Genomic DNA, 17,126 nt, shown 5'->3' with positions numbered 1-17,126 from the left:
ACAGTAAAAAATATCGGGAAAACAGACATAATTCACCTAATTAACTAATTTTTAAACAAATTATAATTATAATAAACTAAGGGAAACAATAAAGTTAAATAATGTAAATATAGTGAAGTGGGCTCCTCTTTAACATCCTCAGCAGCCTTGGTGATGCTCAGCATCCCGGAAGTTGAGCATCAAATCGACGCATCATCATCGTCAAAGCTTTGACAACACCGGGACAGCGGCAGAAACATCGACCTGAGCGGCAGGAATTCACAGGTTTCCCAAGAGGAATTTATATGAAAAGGGTACTGTTTCAATTCCAAGCTGCGATTGTCGTCTGTCGTGTCGGCCAGCTAGCTGCCTGACCAAGAAAATGTTTAGCTAGCTGGTGACTCGACATGGCCTGGTAACAAAGCTAACGTTAATTTTAGCTGCAGTCAATAAGATCATCCTCTGGCTACTGCTTTGGTCGGCCTGAGCTCTCATGATACGCTTACTGTGTTAGACGCTGGGTGTTGGTCAGCTGGGCAGAGCTCCAGTCATGGCTTTGTCGCTTTCACAGCCACTGATCTGAGGAGCACAGGGCTGGGTCGTGCGGGAATGTGGGGCAGGAGGGTTTGTTGCAGGACAGGGAGGAAAAGTGGCTGCTGATCAGATATTCAGCATAATTGAAGCATCATTCAGTCTTCAGTCTTTGCTTAAAGGGCTAGTCACTATTGTATTTTCAAGAGGTCAGCTAGTATGCTGTCAACTATTTTTTTTAAAAGTAACTAATGGTTTAAAATTGATGTTACAGAGATATCCTGATATCCTAATGCAACATAAAGACATAGCAATAACACGCCTTTGACTCAAAATACATTCACTAAATTCTGAAGATACATTGCACAACAGTTTTCACAGAATGGGTAGTACCTTCTTCCATTGATAGTAAATTGATTTTGATCAGGGCAGCACGGTGGATTAGTGGTCTACAGCAAAAAGGTTCCAGGTTTGAAACCCAGCAGGGACCTTTCTGTGTGGAGTTTGCATGTTCTCCCTGTGCTTGCGCGGATTTACTCTGGGTACTCCGGTTTCCTCCCACAGTCCAAAAACATGCATGTCATTGGTGAGTGTGAGCATGTGGTTATTCATCTCTATGTGGCCCTGTGATGGACTGGTGACCTGTCCAGGGTGTACCCCTGCCTTTCATCCAAAGAGAGCTGGGATAGGCTCCAGCAGATCCCTGTGACCCTAAATAGGAATAAGTGGGTATAGATAATGGATGGATAACTTTAACCATTAATGTCATTGAGTTTTTGTGTGTAGTTAAGTTATTTATTTACTTATTTCTTTCAGTTTTTAATATTTATGTTTTCTGTACTGCTCTTCCCTTACAGACAAATGAAGTGAACAATAGGATACAATGTCATCATTCCAGGTGGTGGATTCGTCGCCGGGAAGCAGCGTCAGCATCATGGAAACATCCAACTTTGCCCATGTCATCTTCCAGAATGTGGGGAAGAGTTTCCTGCCCCAGGCACCACTAGAGTGTCGCTACACCCTGACCCCTTACATTACTCCCCATCCCAAAGACTGGGTGGGCATCTTTAAGGTACTTCACACACACGCACGCACGCGCACACACACACACACACACACACGGCTGCTGTTACTGCGACCATGCTTCAAAGACATCACAAAGCATAATCATTTATGTGCCAGACTTGTATTAATCCAAATTAGGTATGTTGCAAAGAGATGCTTGGAGATTAGAGCTATTCCCAGCCCATTATATAAGTGTTTGTGACATGGATTAAGTGTTAGTGTTTTATTAATTGGCCAAAGGTTTGCACTTGGCACATTAACACATGCATCCGCCTTGACACTAATGACTGAGCTCTTCACTACATGCCTAAAACTGCACCACAACCCTTGGTGTGGTTACTCTGCATACAGAAGGAGGAAGAGTGCACATGGTGGGCTGGTTGAAGTAGGTCTCACTGGGGGGCAAACATTTGGTGCTCTTTATAAACCGCTCTGACTCTTATTAGGACCTCTTTTGCCCCCACTTCACTTGTTCCTTTCCCTCTGTCTTTCCATCAGTCTTTTCTGTGCATCCTGCTAACCAGCCTCCCCCCTCTGCTCCGCTCTTTTATCAATGCCATCAAATCTCACACATAATTAACAGGAAATGTGAACTAGGAAACTTAATGTCTCATAAAGTCAAAAGACAAACATTTTATCGTTGTTTAAGAACTGACTTCAAATCCACCAGCTTAGTTAAAAAGAATAAAGCCTCTGGGTTTATTTGGAAAAAGTCGATTGGAAAATTTAATTGAAACACTGGCGAATGAAACCCGTTTGATGGTTAGTGCTTCGTCTCAGATTGTGCTTCTTTGACGTAAATGTCTGTCATTTTGTGTGTCCATGGACATATTTATCTTTATTAATTCTAAGTATTAGCACTGAGAGTGTAAATAATAGGGGGAAAAAAACCCAGTCAACTCAAGATCATCTCTTGTTTTGACAGTGGGGCATGTATAAAGAGGCCGATGTGCATTTATAAATAATAAATATGTAATTTGATCCTAAGAACAAATGAGCCTTCGCCACCATACAAATACTGACAATGTTGTGGCTTGGGTGTTGCATGCTGGAATGTAAAAATCAACAGGTTGTCGGATTATTATAAATGATGTATTAGATTGACTTCAACACTGAGCACAAATGATCAGCATGGATGAAAATGTTACAATTCTGTCTTGTTAAACCTTCACGAAGAAATAACTCAGAGAGCATTTTCTCCCTGAAGAGACCAGGAACAATAATGCTGACTGGCTATGGGGATGACTCAGACTGCTCAGCCAGGCACTGTTCAATTGAGTTATGCACAGACACCCCCTAGTGGCTGAAAATGTTCAGGCTACAGCACAACAAGAAGAATCCTAGATGGTGGTGCTCTCAAACAGCACTCACATGCTACACAGTAAGCACCAGTAGTGTGTGCTGTAATTAAGCTTCTCAAGTTTTCTTTTGTTTTCCTTGACCTTATGTATTTTAATGTTTACAAATATCACTGAATAAGTAAAATACTCATTGGATGGTCGACAGACACACACACACACAACTCCCTAAAACGCCCTGTGGAGGTTTTTGGTTGTGGCATGTTTGTTGGGTCAGCAGGGAGAAACCCGTTGTGTTAGTGTATAATTAGCCTGTCATCGAGCCGTTCACTCACACCTTGGCTAAAAGATTGATAGCTGCTTTGCCTGTGATTATTTTATAGCATCACTCCTGTGTTGGAATGCCACATCATACCAAAGCAAATGTCAGTCACATTTACTCTGCAATTAGCAAAATTATTTATGTCTCTTCTGTCTTAAGCAAATTCATGTGAGCACGGAAGAAAACCTGGCAGGAGCCCATCGCGGCCGAGCCTCTCGCTGGGATACAAGAATGTTCTTGGCCCAGGATTCCTTGCTGTCAATTACTATTTGTTGGAATAGCATTATACTCGGGTTAATGTGTCGATAAGAAAAGCTGCAATTATGTATCATGCAACACTGTTATCCAACCTGAAAGTTCGACAAATGTTTGAATAGCTCAGTTGATTTACTGTCACCAATTAAGTCTCCCAAAAGTTTAGTCACATATCGAGCCATTTGTTTGTTTTTCTTCATTGTTTGGTTTTTACTTATCAGTTAAAACATTTACTGCCGTGGTATTATTCAGTTATTGAAAGTTCTGTCTCATTTCAAATGGAACAAAAGCAAGTAATCCCTCTCAGTATTTTCTGCATCCTGTAATTTCCTATAAAGCACAATCATATCGTGCATGTCAGTTATATTTGTATGTGTGGCGACGGCCCAGAAAGGGAGAGTGCACAATCTGTCAGTTGCGCGCGACAGATTTATGACCCAGGACCTTAGTTATGATGTTCACAACTCCCTTTCATCACCTGACACCTAACAACAGATGAAATTCATGGAATTACATCTCCCTTGCCATTTTGTGTAAAATTTTCACCTTTTCCCTACCCCCTCTACCGCTTCTTATTACTACGTGGCTTGTTCTCTTTTGTACACACACTCACACCTTTGCTGGCCCCACTTTTTTCTGGGAGCAAAAGGTGTGGTTTTTTTTCATCATGGTGTGTAATGCTGTCCTGTTGGGTACTATTTTTTTTTTTTTTTTTGTGGCTCAACATTTTCATATTATCTTCTCAGGTGGGTTGGAGCACAGCCAGGGATTACTACACCTTCCTTTGGTCTCCTATGCCAGAAAATTATGAAACAGGAAGTACTGTGCACAGGACTGTGGTGTTTCAAGGTATGCACACACACACCCACACCCACACCTACACCTACACACAGCCATACACACACTATGTCAACCACTGTACAGACCCAACTTATTCCAAAGTAACTCCTCCATTTTACGGTGCATATAAAAACCAGCACTTTTATTTAATAAGGCAACACAACCGCAAACGACGGCCGGGGACCTGAGCACCTCTCAAACCACACACACACACACACTTTCACACACCGAGAGCCTGCAAACTGTTTTTACTGTGCCTGGAATGGTCAGATATTACACAGTGAAAATATGAGACCATGCTGTGGTGTGTCAGGAGTCAGTAAAACCAGTTGGCTGCTTGATGTTCTGTAGTTTCTCCTCCATTCCTGAGAGCTAGGTATACTGTCTCAGAATCAGGGAACTCTCTTTGAAATATTAGTTTATATAAATAATGTGTTACCTATCAGAATGTTCATTGTTTTCTGATCAATTGATCAAAATGTGTATCAGTCACTTTTTTCAGGCAGTGTAGTATCTTTTCTGCATTTTAAAGCTCAGGAGTTATCTTGATATGTTTGGCGTGTTTTGGCCAGGCTTAGTTTGACCTGCTTAGTTTAAACTGCTTAATGAAGGGAATTTAAAATCAAATGGAAAAACACAGAGAGAATACAAACACCCACTGTTATCTCTTCACTATGTAGGTTATTATGTACCTAAATCTGATGGAGAGTTTTACCAGTTCTGCTATGTCACACATGCTGGTGACATCAGAGGAGCCAGCACGCCTTTCCAGTTCAGGTCAGCCACACCCACCGAAGAGCTGCTGACTGTTACTGAGGACGACAGCAACTCAGACATACTGGTGGTCACCACCAAGACTGGCCTGCTAGAGGTAGGCCACCTGATATGAGCATATTTCTTTTTGTTTTCAGTCATTCTGGGTCTGGATTCCCAATAAGGGGATCTTATAGTGCCAAAAAATATCCCTACCAAGTCCACAGGTACAGTTCTTTATCTGACTCTGACCTCTGATCTCTGACCTCATTGAATGTGGCAAAAAGAAGAGAGCAAATTTCCCTCTAATAAACTTCTACGTTATTGTCCTTCTAGGCCGCCATGAAACCAACACACAAAATGCTGTTTCATACTGTAGAGTAATGCATCTCACCATTTTTTCCAATGTTTTCAAAATGCTCCTAAATATCTGCCTTACCTTTTAACTTATTTCCTGCCTTACAGCGAGTGGAGGAGGCGCAGCAGGAGCGCAGGGAGCTGCTAAAGGCTATGCGGCTCCTGCAGGAGGAGAAACAGCAGCTGCAGGAGGAGCAGAAAAGGCTGGCCAGGGAGAGGGAGCAGGAGAGGGAGACATGCTGCCTTCTGCGGACACACAACCAGGTTAGAGAGAGGGGATGGGGTGGACTGATGGCAGAAATGGATCCTCCACACACAGTACACATAATCAGTAGTAACAAGAGGATCTACATAGAGTGGATATTAAATGTCTGTAAATACAAAGAAGCCCTGCTTCCAATCAAAAAATGTTTGTGCAACATTGAAACTGAAGATGAGGTGGTTTCGTTGGCTTTGTGCGCGTGTAGCGGTGAACGCGTACATAGACGGACAGCCGCTATTTGCACATGTTTTGTGGAGCCAGTTCCTCACCGGTGATCACAGGTTTGAAAACTTCAAAGGCACAAAATTTATGAATAATCTGTGTCCATGTTTGAGGGACACACAAAGAACTGCAACACAAGCACGCGTGCATGTGTGTGTGGTGTGTGCACGTTTTTCTCTCCCTCTTTAACGACCTGACTCAGTGGGCCAGAACGGAACTGGGACGCAGTTTTCTCGGGCATCTGGCGTCAGGGACGATGCCATCGTAACCACAGAGCGAACAAACATGACGTCAAATGCGCAAACACACACACACACACACACACGCATATATGCATGCACGAACTGCCCCCCTTCACTCTCACACTCGCATTCAGGTTCCACACCACAGGGTGCGCGCGCACACAAACACATTCATTATGCCACCCGCTTGCAAAGCCTTTTAGTCTGTGTGTGGAATGAGAGGAGGGTAGTCCACAAAACCGCCTGCCTGAAAAAAGAGCCCTGCTCAGCCTCAGGGACAAACACCACTCAGTCACGCGATTCAGTGGCCACTGCTTTCTCACTGTCTATTTTCTGCATGTCTGTCTTCCTGTCCATGTCTTTCTCTCTCAATTTTGAGTGTGTTTTATTTTTTGTTTGTTTGTTTGTTTAGAGAATAGCATATCAAGAAAGAAGTTTATTGTGTTCAAGGAACGTAAATAAAAATATAGACATTTCAAGTAAAATTAAACAAGAGAAATAATTAAAACCTCCATGTCGACTTAATCTGCATTTTACCCGATGCCTTCTTCATGCACTCACTCACCCGGATGAGTCGGGTTTTAGTGTTTTATGAGTTGTTTGTTTGATAAGCAGTAGCTTGGCACACAACTAAAAACAACAACTCAATGAAACTCAGTGAAAGCAGAGACAAGGGAGAGGTGAAGCAGCGAAACTCACTAAGAATCCACTGGGTTAGAAGCCAGTGTCTTATCGCCCCCTAGTGCAGCTTTTAGGACTAGTCCCAGAGTAAGAGCAGGCTGCTTTGAGTTAGGCCGCTGCTCTTTTTACGAAGGACAAAATCGCCATAAATTACGTGGTAATACACACGCACACATTGTTATTACCGTGCCACTTTTCATTCAACAGGCATGTCCATCTGTAGATATATGACTTCTTAGAGTAGGTGTATGTATGTGTCTTCCGCAGAGCGTTTACAGTAGGTGCATTAGCCTATGCCCAGTGGATGAAAATATCCTTTGAGTTTAACATGAAAACATAAGTACATATTTTGTGGCTGCTAATTTTACGACTACACTTTTTATAAGGTCTTTATGCACTGCTAAAGTGCTTCCCAAACGCCAGCCGTAAAAATCATACAGTAATCCACGCAGAGCCAAGCCCAGAGGGAGAAAGGCCTGAGTGTGCATTGGTGTGTGCATGTGCACTCTGTCTGTTTTGGATTGATGGCTAAAATCTGTGTTATATGTCTGTCTCCATATGTCTTTGACTATGTATCAGTTTCCAGCTTCTGTGTGTGTGTGTGAGAGAGAGATTGTATGTGTGCACGTTACAAACCAAAAACAGGGTGTATGAAGAGGTATGTTGTTCTGTCACAACCAATATTAGCTACGGATGATTTAATGTTCTTCACGAATGAGTAGCAGCAAGTTTAAACAAGGCATTTCCTCAGCTGCCGCACCACATGAGAAAACAGGCCTTATATCATCTGTTGTACAATACCAGGAATGTGCTTTTTAGAAATTCACTGATATTAGACAGGTTATTCTTGTAGGCATTCACCACACATGCCTTCTGTTTCTTCAGTTAAGGTTGCTGAACGTTACCAATATTTTCAAATATTGAATGTGTGTTTTGCAACCACAGGTCATAATTTATAGCTGGTGTTTATAGGTAGATAAGGAAAGACTTCCATGTGAATGAAATATGCTTTAGAAGCAGGACAAAGAAAAAATCATTTAAAATGATATAAAGTGAAAAAAAAATTTAAAAGTTACATATTGTGAAATTAGCATATCAGTCTTAGACCATATACATACTTATACATTTTTGCAAAATTTGCACATATGCTTGTGCAGAAGTCATTAGTATGAAGGAAGTAATTTTTTCTGTATGACTGCATTTGTTTTATATGGGTGTATCTAAAAAGTGACAACTGGGCACAGGTAGAAACAAAGAATACAATATGTGTAATACATAAAACAAGATAGTCTCTGTCAAATGAAAAATTACCATCTGCGATTAATCATGAATATTGCATAAGCCAATCATCTGCTAAGATCAGTAGTTTGATTCAGCTGCTGTGATTGGCTGCGGTGCCTGTCAGTGTGACCCACAGCTGCCTCTCTGTCCCCTAGGAGCTGCTGCGCTCATCCCAGGGCCTGTCAGAAGAAAGGGAGGAGGTGAGGAGGAGGCTGACAGAGGCCACGGACCGAATCCGCCAGCTAGAGGAGGACCTGCTGGGAGTCACTCAGAGAGGCCTACAGAAGGAGACAGAGCTCGACTGGTGGGTGGAGAATGTTAACACATGACCATCAATCATCCATACTCGCCCATTTCTGTGAGGAGATGACTGTCTAAATAACTGTGCTTAAAAAGGACTTCTTTCCTAAATTGTGCCTCAACATTTTCATCATTCGTTTTCCTGTGGAAAAAATAATGGAAAGCACAAACTAGGGCCTTGAAATAATGACTGAATGAAATGAGCACTTCTCAGACAGAAGAAAAATGAATGAGAAATTAAATGTTGTATGATTGACAAATGAATAATGACAGTTGATTGTCTTTGATTGCATTTAATTAGAATGTATCTCTTCATTCCTCTGTTAATGTTTGCTTACATATTACTCACACGCGAACACGTGTTCATTTTTGCCACAACTGTCTATGAATGTTTTAATTTTCCCACAGTTCATATCTGTTATTTCTTTCTTTTTTTGACCCAGTCTGCGTGATCGTCTGAAGAAGCTGACAGCAGAGAGGGACAGTCTTGAGAGCCAGCTGAAGAATGAGAAGGACGAGCGAGACCTCTACAAGGTGGAAAAAAGCTGCTTATAAGAAAAGGCTGAAGGAATGAAAGGGTGTGTTTGGTTATGAAAGAGTGTTTCCATCTACCTGCTAACCTCTATGTCTGTTGCCACGTGTGTAGGCTCACCTGCGCAGCACAGAGCTGGAGAACACTAAGCTGAGTGCAGAGCTGCAGATGCTGAAGGCAGTGGAGCTGAACCGAGAGGTGACCATTGCCCAGTTCCAGGAGGAGCTGGAGAGGCTCAGGGCCTGTGTTGCTCAGCGGGACAGCCTGGAGAAAGAGTTGCTGGCACACAAGGCTGACAAGGTAGTGGTGGTTTGTTGTGTTACCAAAAAATAGCCACACTGCAAAAAGAAGTAATAAATATATTGTTCATACACATGCAGTACAAACATCCAGTGCACCTTCACTCAATTTGCAGTCTGTATATAAATGCTCTTTACACGTCTTCAGGCAGAGCTGGTCCGCGTGCATGAGCAACTCCGTCAGGCCGAGGAGCAGCTGCAAGCGTCCCGGCAGCAGGCCTCCCTGCTGGCCTCGGAGCTCCGTGACTCAGCCAGCGCCCGTGACCACACAATGACCGAGCTGTACCGCGCCCGCTTGGAGGCTGACAAGCTCCGTGCCAGTCTAGCTGACGCTCAGGCTGAGTGCCAGCGCATGGAGAGCCAGCTGGACCGCATGAGGAGCACTGCACAGAAGGAAGTGGTCAGTACACAACTTCCTTATTCCTTACCTCTGTCTTTGAATCTCTCAGGAGAGATGTAAAATGTGGGACTTTACGTCTGTTTCGTGATTTTTATATTCACTTTTTTCAATATATTTAAATGCAACACAGACAGAAGCAGGTCTAAGTGTCAGACACAACATAAAGTTCCAATAATAACAGATTTTTTTGTTTTTATGTTTCCGTATTTTACAACCTTCTGTTTCAGGGTGTCGGGACCAGTGACGAGGTGACACCCAGTATGATGGTGGTGTCCGAGGCAGAGGCTGAGCTGCAGAGGGAGGTTGAGGAGCTGAAGCTGCGTCTTCATATGGCTGCTGAACACTACAAGGAGAAATACAGAGAGTGCCAGCGCCTCCGCAGGCAGGTTGCCAAACTAAACACCACTGAGTTGCAAGGGGTGAGTAGCTGGGTAGTGAAACTAATAGACACGACACGTAAAGCCACATTACCTGCAGATAAATTTACAGCTAAACACGATGTGATTAGTTTGTGTTGATGCATTGTTGATGTTCCTGCATGTGCGTTAGCAGGAGCCAAAGAGAAATGCATCCACCGAAACGACACAGGAGCCGCTGACCCCTAGTCCAGAATCACCCACAGCAGGTATGGACACACAGAAGCAGCCATTTGGATTCAGTTTTTCTCACAAATGATATCTTCAGTACTTCATAATGCAGCTGCATATTTCAGTTTCATAGCCCACTTTAACAAAACTATATCACACACGCACACTAACACAATAAGTTTGCAGATTACCTACAAATTTTCAAACAGTCATTCCTGGAGGTCCAAAGGGTGATGAAAAACATTTACAACAAAACTGTTAATTACAAAAATATGATTGAAAAAAGTCCATGTTTTATTAAGAATGTTATTAGGGAAAAACTGTTTAGTTTTTTTTTTTTTCAGTATATTTAGGGCTTGATAGCATTAATATTTGAATCAAAGCAGCGGATGTCCAGCTGATGACATAATCTTACGTCTTTTTACAGGGAATATAGCTGCTGCAGTCCTGCAAGAAGCAGCTGAGATGACAATCACTCCAGAACTTGATAACAGTGAACCCACACACACTGACACACACATCCATGCAGAAAAGGAAGAAAGGCAGGAAGTGAATATGCAACAGGAGAGTGCGGAGGCTGGTGGTGAAGGACAGGTGAACCAAAAGGAAGAGAGTGAAAGGGATGAGAAAGAGGAGAAGAAGGAGAGCCTCCGAGAGGAGAGCCTGAAGTTGATGAGCTGGGTGGAGGTGGAGAACGAGAGGCAGAGCACTGAGGAGAACAGTGAGGAAGCGAGGGATGCTGCTGAGAAGGAGGTGCTGCTGGAGGCGGAGGAGAGCTGCAATGGGGAGGCAGAGAGCGAACAGACAAGCTCGGTGGAGGAGGAGCTGGCGCTAATGGAGGAGAAATGGAGGGAGCAGTGCGCCATCAACGAGACGCTCAAACAGCGGCTAGCCAATGAGGAGGAGCGGTTCAGAGTAAGAGGCACAGTTACACAGACATATACACCATAAAGCTTTAAGCTCAGAGAGGGTGTTGGGTGAACTCCCCCTGACTCAGACACGTTACAAAGGTTGTTTCATTTGTACCAATCACAGGTTATTGTGTCCTGTATCATATTTATGTGCGGCTCATTCAAACACACTTTGACAACAACAAAAAACTCCAGTGTATTTTTTTAATTACGGGCATTAAGGTTATTTCATTCAGTCCACAGAATGTCACAAAATAATAAAACATGCTGATCCTACACCCTAGAGCCCAGGGTGACATTATCAAATAGGTTTTTATATCCAAATGGGTGGAAAAAGATATTGAATTTACAACATAGGAGAGAAAAGCAGCATCTCCTTGTATTCAAGAACCAGGAAACTCATAGTGTCAGTCATAGCATTTTTTTTTTGTTGATTGCCCCAGTAAATGACAAAATTATATATGTTATTTTAATTTCAAATTATATGTATGTGTGTGTGTGTGTATGTGTTTTGTTTTTTTAAAATTTCAAATAATGTATATTTATTTTGAATTGAGAAATTGCAACTATACTAAATATTCTAATAAACAGAAAAAACAATGAGGCTGTTAATAGTTGTTTATAGTCTGTTGCAGCATTTGAACAAATGCACCTCTTGTGGCTGGAGCACTGTTTTACCAATTGCTTTATAAACGACAGGATTAAAACTTGGTCGCAAAGTCAAATATTCATGAGAGTTTACTGGATCGTATGTTTTACCAGCGTTTCCAGGTTCCTACCTCAATGCCACACGTGAGCCAATGTTTCTGGTATGTATGAATTGTGGTATGTGTGCGTGATTCACTACGAGCACTTGAGCTTGCAGTCCTGCCTGGGTTTTGCGTGCGAACGTCCGCCAAAGTGCCTACCAGCATTTAATCTCTGTGAGTGAGTGTGTGTTTATCGGCGCTGTAAATAAGGCTCTCCTCTGTCTTTGATAGAGCCTCCTGTCTGAGGCGAGTGCCCCGGGCCCCGAGCTGCTCTTAATAGCTCCGGAGAAAGGCAGCCGCAGAACGCCATGCTTTACGGCTGTTTACATCAGCCACCCAGAGGATGGAGCGAGGGAGTGGAATAGACAGGGAGAGATGAGTGGTGGGAGGAGGGATCCACTGTTACAGGCTCCCTTCATCTGAACTTAACCCTCTAATGCTGCACCTTAAATTTATGAAAGAAGGGGGAGGGTGAGAGAGGAGAAAAGGAGATGAAAGCAAAAGAAGCTAACAAAATTTAAGAGTGAGAAAACGTAGCTTAGACAGACAGACATGAAGCAGAAAGAGAAGCCGCGGGTAGAGGAGGAGATTTGGAATCTTAGTAATGGGATGAAATAAGAGAAGAGCGGGCACCTAACCATGTAAACTCTCCCACAGGGTCAGTCCTGATAGAGTGCAAGAGATTTACCACAATCCCCTGGTCTGCTCCATTCTGCTCTGAACACACACTGTTTCTGTGGCTTTAGCTGTGTGTTTTACAGTAAGCGTCACACATTTGACACAGCTGCAGGTTAAATAAAAACCCAGCGACACCAAACATTTTATCCTATCAGTGTATGCCCACTGGTAGTCCTCTTCTCAGTTCTCAGATGAGTCTCCTTGTTGCACAGTGTAATAATTATAGAATGCATTACTATGAACCTTGCTCTGATGCTATTGTTTTTTTTTTTGTTTTTTTTCCCTTCCTTTTCCTGGGGTGTTTTCTGTTTATAGGTGCACATGGCAGAGCGGGCCAGTGAGGTGACAGAGCTAAAACGCAACCTGGCACAGGCCCTGAGAGACAAAGAGCAGCTACAGGAGGTAAAGCAGCAGCAGACGGCAGAGTGAACCTCAGTCTGCATGACTTTAAATACTGAACGGTTCCATTACAACGCTGTGGGTTCATGCAGATATTAGCTGTGTGTAAATGAGCTGTTGTTAAATAAGAATGTCTGTCCAAATGTCCAAAGCATTGATTTAAATCACGTCACAAATGTGAATGATGTATCATAGGCTCTCAAAGTCCAGAAAAATAGATGAGAGCTTTAGAGGGGTCTTTGAATGAATTTCTGTCGCTTTTCCTTCCCCTCTCCATACTCCTCACTAACCACTAATTAAAACATCTATACTTCCTTCTTTTGCCCATTGGTACGGTGCCATTAGACAGTGCAAATGCCACGCGACGTGTCTGTTTCACCTTCCTAACCCTGGTTTAAATGTTAAACCTGATAGCTGCACACTAATGAAGTCATCAAGAGAGGAGGTGAGAGGGGAATAGCTAGAGGAAGGAGTGAGGTAAAAGAAAGAGAAGGTGAGTTTCTCAACCAGCGAAGCCACCATGGAGGGAGCCAAAGTCTGACACCCATTACAGTAATGAGTAGGGTACTAATGCTCTTGCTTCACATTTAATCACAAAGGGCAGCAATAGTGTAGAGGAAGCTTAACTCTGAGCTGAAAGTACTTACTGCATGTGTGGTTCCAACAGTGGAAATGTGCTATGGAAACAGTAACTGAATTTCTTCCACACAGCCATGCAAATTAAGTAAACGAAAGGCGGGGTAGTCTTAACTGAAAGAAACGCATATGAAATAAAGATGGGATAAAAGAAAGTCACAGAAATATGTTTGTATAACAAAGTATTTCACAGTATATGATAAAAAGAAGAAGAAGAAGGGGAAATTCAATTGTTTTTTTTTTTTGTTTGTTTGTTTGTTTTGTTTTATTTGGGGGTGGGGGTTGGACAGGACAGATTATTGAATAACAGGAGATATCCCTGGAAATACATACAAATACATAATGCTTGTTTGAGCCCAGGCATGTACCATGAGACTCAGGGATGGGTGCTCTCTCCGCCAGGAGCTTCAGCGTTATGTGTCCAGGCAGAGGCAGCAGGAGGCTGGTGTTCAGGGTGCTGAGGTCAAGCAGCCAATGGTGCTGCGCTACCCCATGCCCTACCCCCAGGACCCCTCCCCTCCACCACTGGTGCCACAGAGGCCTGCTGAGCTGCAGTATGGCAACCCCTACTCCACCGACACCACTAGAGGTGGGAGGAATTTCAACTCTCTTGTGTTCTGTCTGACTCTGCATCTGTCTGTGTGGTTAGAGCAGTAACACCTGCATGTGTTACTCTCTTTCCAGACCGGCTGGATGTTGCTCTGTCTCCTGAGCATATATCTCGACCACCACCTGAGGCTCCACCCTGCGCTCCTCCCTGCGCACCACCAATCACACCCCCAAGTCCTGGCCCTGGAGCTCCAGGTTGGGACCAAGAGGTGGTCTGCATCCAGCCTGCTCGCAGCACAAGCCCCCCTGAGAGCCTGGAGCATCCACCAGAGGAGCCACGAAATGTAAGTGAACAGAAACTAAAACACAGCTTGCTGTGACATTTTCTGGAAGTGTGCCTGGAGCATGAATTAAGGTTTCCATACATTCAATTATGCACAGGTAATGCATGCATTATTCCAAAAACGTGTTATCTTGAGAGGATTTTTGTTCTTCATGATGAAAACATTTTGTCACTAGGTTGCAAGACCATAAATGATCATGATAAATGATTCTGAGGCAACATAAATAAATGATATTCTAATTGTGAACATAGCCTATGTTTTCCTGTCCACCCTTAGAGTTTTGCAGCCTTGTAATCTTGCTTTTTTCACCCCTTTCTTTCTGTGAAGCGCTCTGTGTCATTGAATGAAGAGGAATGCAGCTTGCCCATTAAAAGCTGAAGCACTTGAACTAATTTGCATAAAGCTCTAATTAACATCACTCCTTCAGAGCTCAAGAGAGAAGAAGATAACAAGAGCGAGGAGACAGTAATTAGGGAGAACTTTGCATAGAGACTGGTCTAAGACCAGACTGGTCTAAGATAAGTTGGTGTCTGTTGAACTATTTTTTGTTTGGGAGCCAACAGAACAACGACCAGTGAGTTAGGATGCTAATCTCCAAATACAAACCTACACACACTGAGTGTTTCAGTTAATTCATGTTCCTGTCAGCCCGTCTCCTCAGTTTTTGTTTGTATTCAGCTGTGTGAGTGAATGAATGGACATCGTTTTTATAATGTGCTTGTGTTGTGTATCACAGGTTGCTGACGGGGCTCAGCCGTCCTGTGAACATCAGTCCAGTAGACGCAGTGAAGCCAGAAGCAGCTTCTGCTTTGACTCCAGGTAACACAGCTGTGTCCAGTTTTCCATTGGTGAACTCCAGACAAGGTCTAGATACATTTCAAGGAAAACTGAAGTAAACAAGATGCATGTCAACACAATTTGGAGAGTCACAGCAAGGGGTCTAATGTCTGTTTTTTTTTTTTTTTCTTTTTTATCTCAGGCTCAAGTAGCAGAAAATGCCAGTGATTACTGTTGTAGGTGCTGAAATATCATTTATCTTAAGCTAGGACAAAGAAGTCCAGATGCATTGCACTGTTATAGTGTCACATTCTAGCCTATCCCTGCAATATATGCACTATGTTAATGTTATTACCATACAAACCAAGCTGCACCACAACTCATGCATCTTGTTGTCCCATCCCTCCCCTCCCTTTCTGGACTCTACAGTAATGACGTTCACAAGCGCTGCCCGCTGTGCGAGGTCATCTTCCCACCCCACTTCGAGCAGCGCAGCTTCGAGCAACATGTGGAAAGCCACTGGAAGGTCTGCCCCGTCTGCTCCGAGCAGTTCCCCCTCAACTGTCAGCAGCAGCTCTTCGAGAGGCACGTCCTCACGCACTTTGACGGCCACGTGCTCAACTTTGACCAGATTGAATGAAGAATACTGGGGGCAAACCTAGAATTCTGACATTGTGCGGGTCCATGTGTATTGTCAGCTACTATCATTTTGACCAGGGCTTGGTTAAGTTGTCTTGTTAATATAGCACTTATTTGCAGTCTTAAAGGTTAGAAAGAATGTAGTCCACTTCTGAAAGGAAGGAGAGTTTTCCTTTGGTGGCTATTCCACCAAGGTATTTATTTAAGTAGGGTAGCTTTCACCTAAATACACAGTGAGTGAAAGGTACCTTAACATTGGGCAATGGGTCCTTTTACTTTTATATCATTCCTATGCTCATATGTTTCCAATAAGGGCCTAAAGCACCAGTGGAAGTGCATGCAGGTTTTTTGTTTATTTTGTGCTCAAAACTGTTCAAAATTACAGCTGATCAAGCTAAACAAATTGTAGGAGCTTAAATTATGGCTCTGAAGAGAAACAAAAATAGTATCTTCATGACCCTGTTCTTTCACTGTCTTACACTAAATAAGCTTCTCTTATAAAATAGCCAAGACAGTGCTTCATCTTTTAATTGCCCATATGATTCAAAGCCTGGGAAAGGCAGAAGGATAAGAAAATGTTTTATAAGTGTAAATGCAGAGAGATATCGGAATATGTGATGTCTTCGGAGTGTGTATATATAACTGGAGAACATTGTGATGATTTTATTTGACGTGAATGGGAAGTGAGCTTTCATTTCTCTCATAAAACGCATGATAGCGTTTTGCGAAGAGGCGAAGAGATGGTTTAAAGAAAAACAGCACTACGTTTTCATATATCTGCACTAAATAAGGCTTTATTCTGAATGTACTGTACATACGACAGTAAGTATAAGTATGTGGAGAGATCTGTGAGTTACTGTTGTGACCCTGCCTCCCTTTACTGTTACCTCCCTTATGTTTTAGTGATGACAGAATGACAGACCATTGATGTTTTACTTCCTGGTGTGCACTTTCTGGTACCTGGTGGGTCGATGAGAAGCAAAGCTGAGAGATAACTGTTACATGTTCAAGGCAAATAGACTGCAGGACACTTTTGTTGTTATGTACTTCCGCATTTTAAAGTTAGAACTGTGAAGATAGTCATTACTTTGTGCACAGCTCCATGGCAGCCCTCATGTGTGAATGTCATTTATATGCGTGTGTCTCTATAGGGCTTCATACCTCTGCTTGTCTGTTTTTGTCATTTGACCCCTGACTGTGTTGTGCTCTGGCTTTAAAAATTGCACATGTCCAGTAAT

At 42.9% G+C, this 17,126-nt stretch overlaps 1 protein-coding gene across 2 annotated transcripts; it reads left to right on the top strand.

Moving 5' to 3' along the window:
• Nucleotides 1-166: 166 nt before the first annotated feature.
• On the top strand, nt 167-16,237 carry tax1bp1a (Tax1 (human T-cell leukemia virus type I) binding protein 1a). 2 transcript variants are annotated; one of them, XM_026300570.1, is made up of 17 exons: nt 167-293; nt 1,368-1,582; nt 4,197-4,299; nt 4,971-5,161; nt 5,509-5,664; nt 8,244-8,392; nt 8,832-8,922; nt 9,035-9,220; nt 9,368-9,619; nt 9,847-10,038; nt 10,172-10,244; nt 10,634-11,121; nt 12,860-12,946; nt 13,982-14,168; nt 14,264-14,472; nt 15,209-15,291; nt 15,679-16,237. In XM_026300570.1, the coding sequence occupies exons 2-17, from the start codon at nt 1,394-1,396 to the stop codon at nt 15,887-15,889; spliced, it is 2,847 nt and encodes a 948-aa protein (XP_026156355.1). In that variant the 5' UTR covers nt 167-293; nt 1,368-1,393; the 3' UTR covers nt 15,890-16,237. The 2 variants fall into 2 exon arrangements, with proteins under 2 accessions (XP_026156355.1, XP_026156354.1); XM_026300569.1 differs by having other exon boundaries at nt 13,940-14,168.
• Nucleotides 16,238-17,126: the final 889 nt, after the last annotated feature.

The sequence above is a fragment of the Mastacembelus armatus genome, chromosome 11 (assembly GCF_900324485.2).
Source record: "Mastacembelus armatus chromosome 11, fMasArm1.2, whole genome shotgun sequence".
NCBI lineage: Eukaryota > Metazoa > Chordata > Actinopteri > Synbranchiformes > Mastacembelidae > Mastacembelus > Mastacembelus armatus.
This window is presented reverse-complemented; position numbering and strand designations above follow the sequence as displayed.

Coding starts and splice junctions, on each gene's coding strand:
- tax1bp1a (XM_026300569.1), top strand. CDS start 1,394: ATGTCATCATTCCAGGTGGTGGATTCGTCGCCGGGAAGCAGCGTCAGC. Junction 10,245..10,633: donor TCCAGAATCACCCACAGCAG/GTATGGACACAC, acceptor GTCTTTTTACAG/GGAATATAGCTGCTGCAGTC. Junction 15,292..15,678: donor AGCTTCTGCTTTGACTCCAG/GTAACACAGCTG, acceptor TGGACTCTACAG/TAATGACGTTCACAAGCGCT.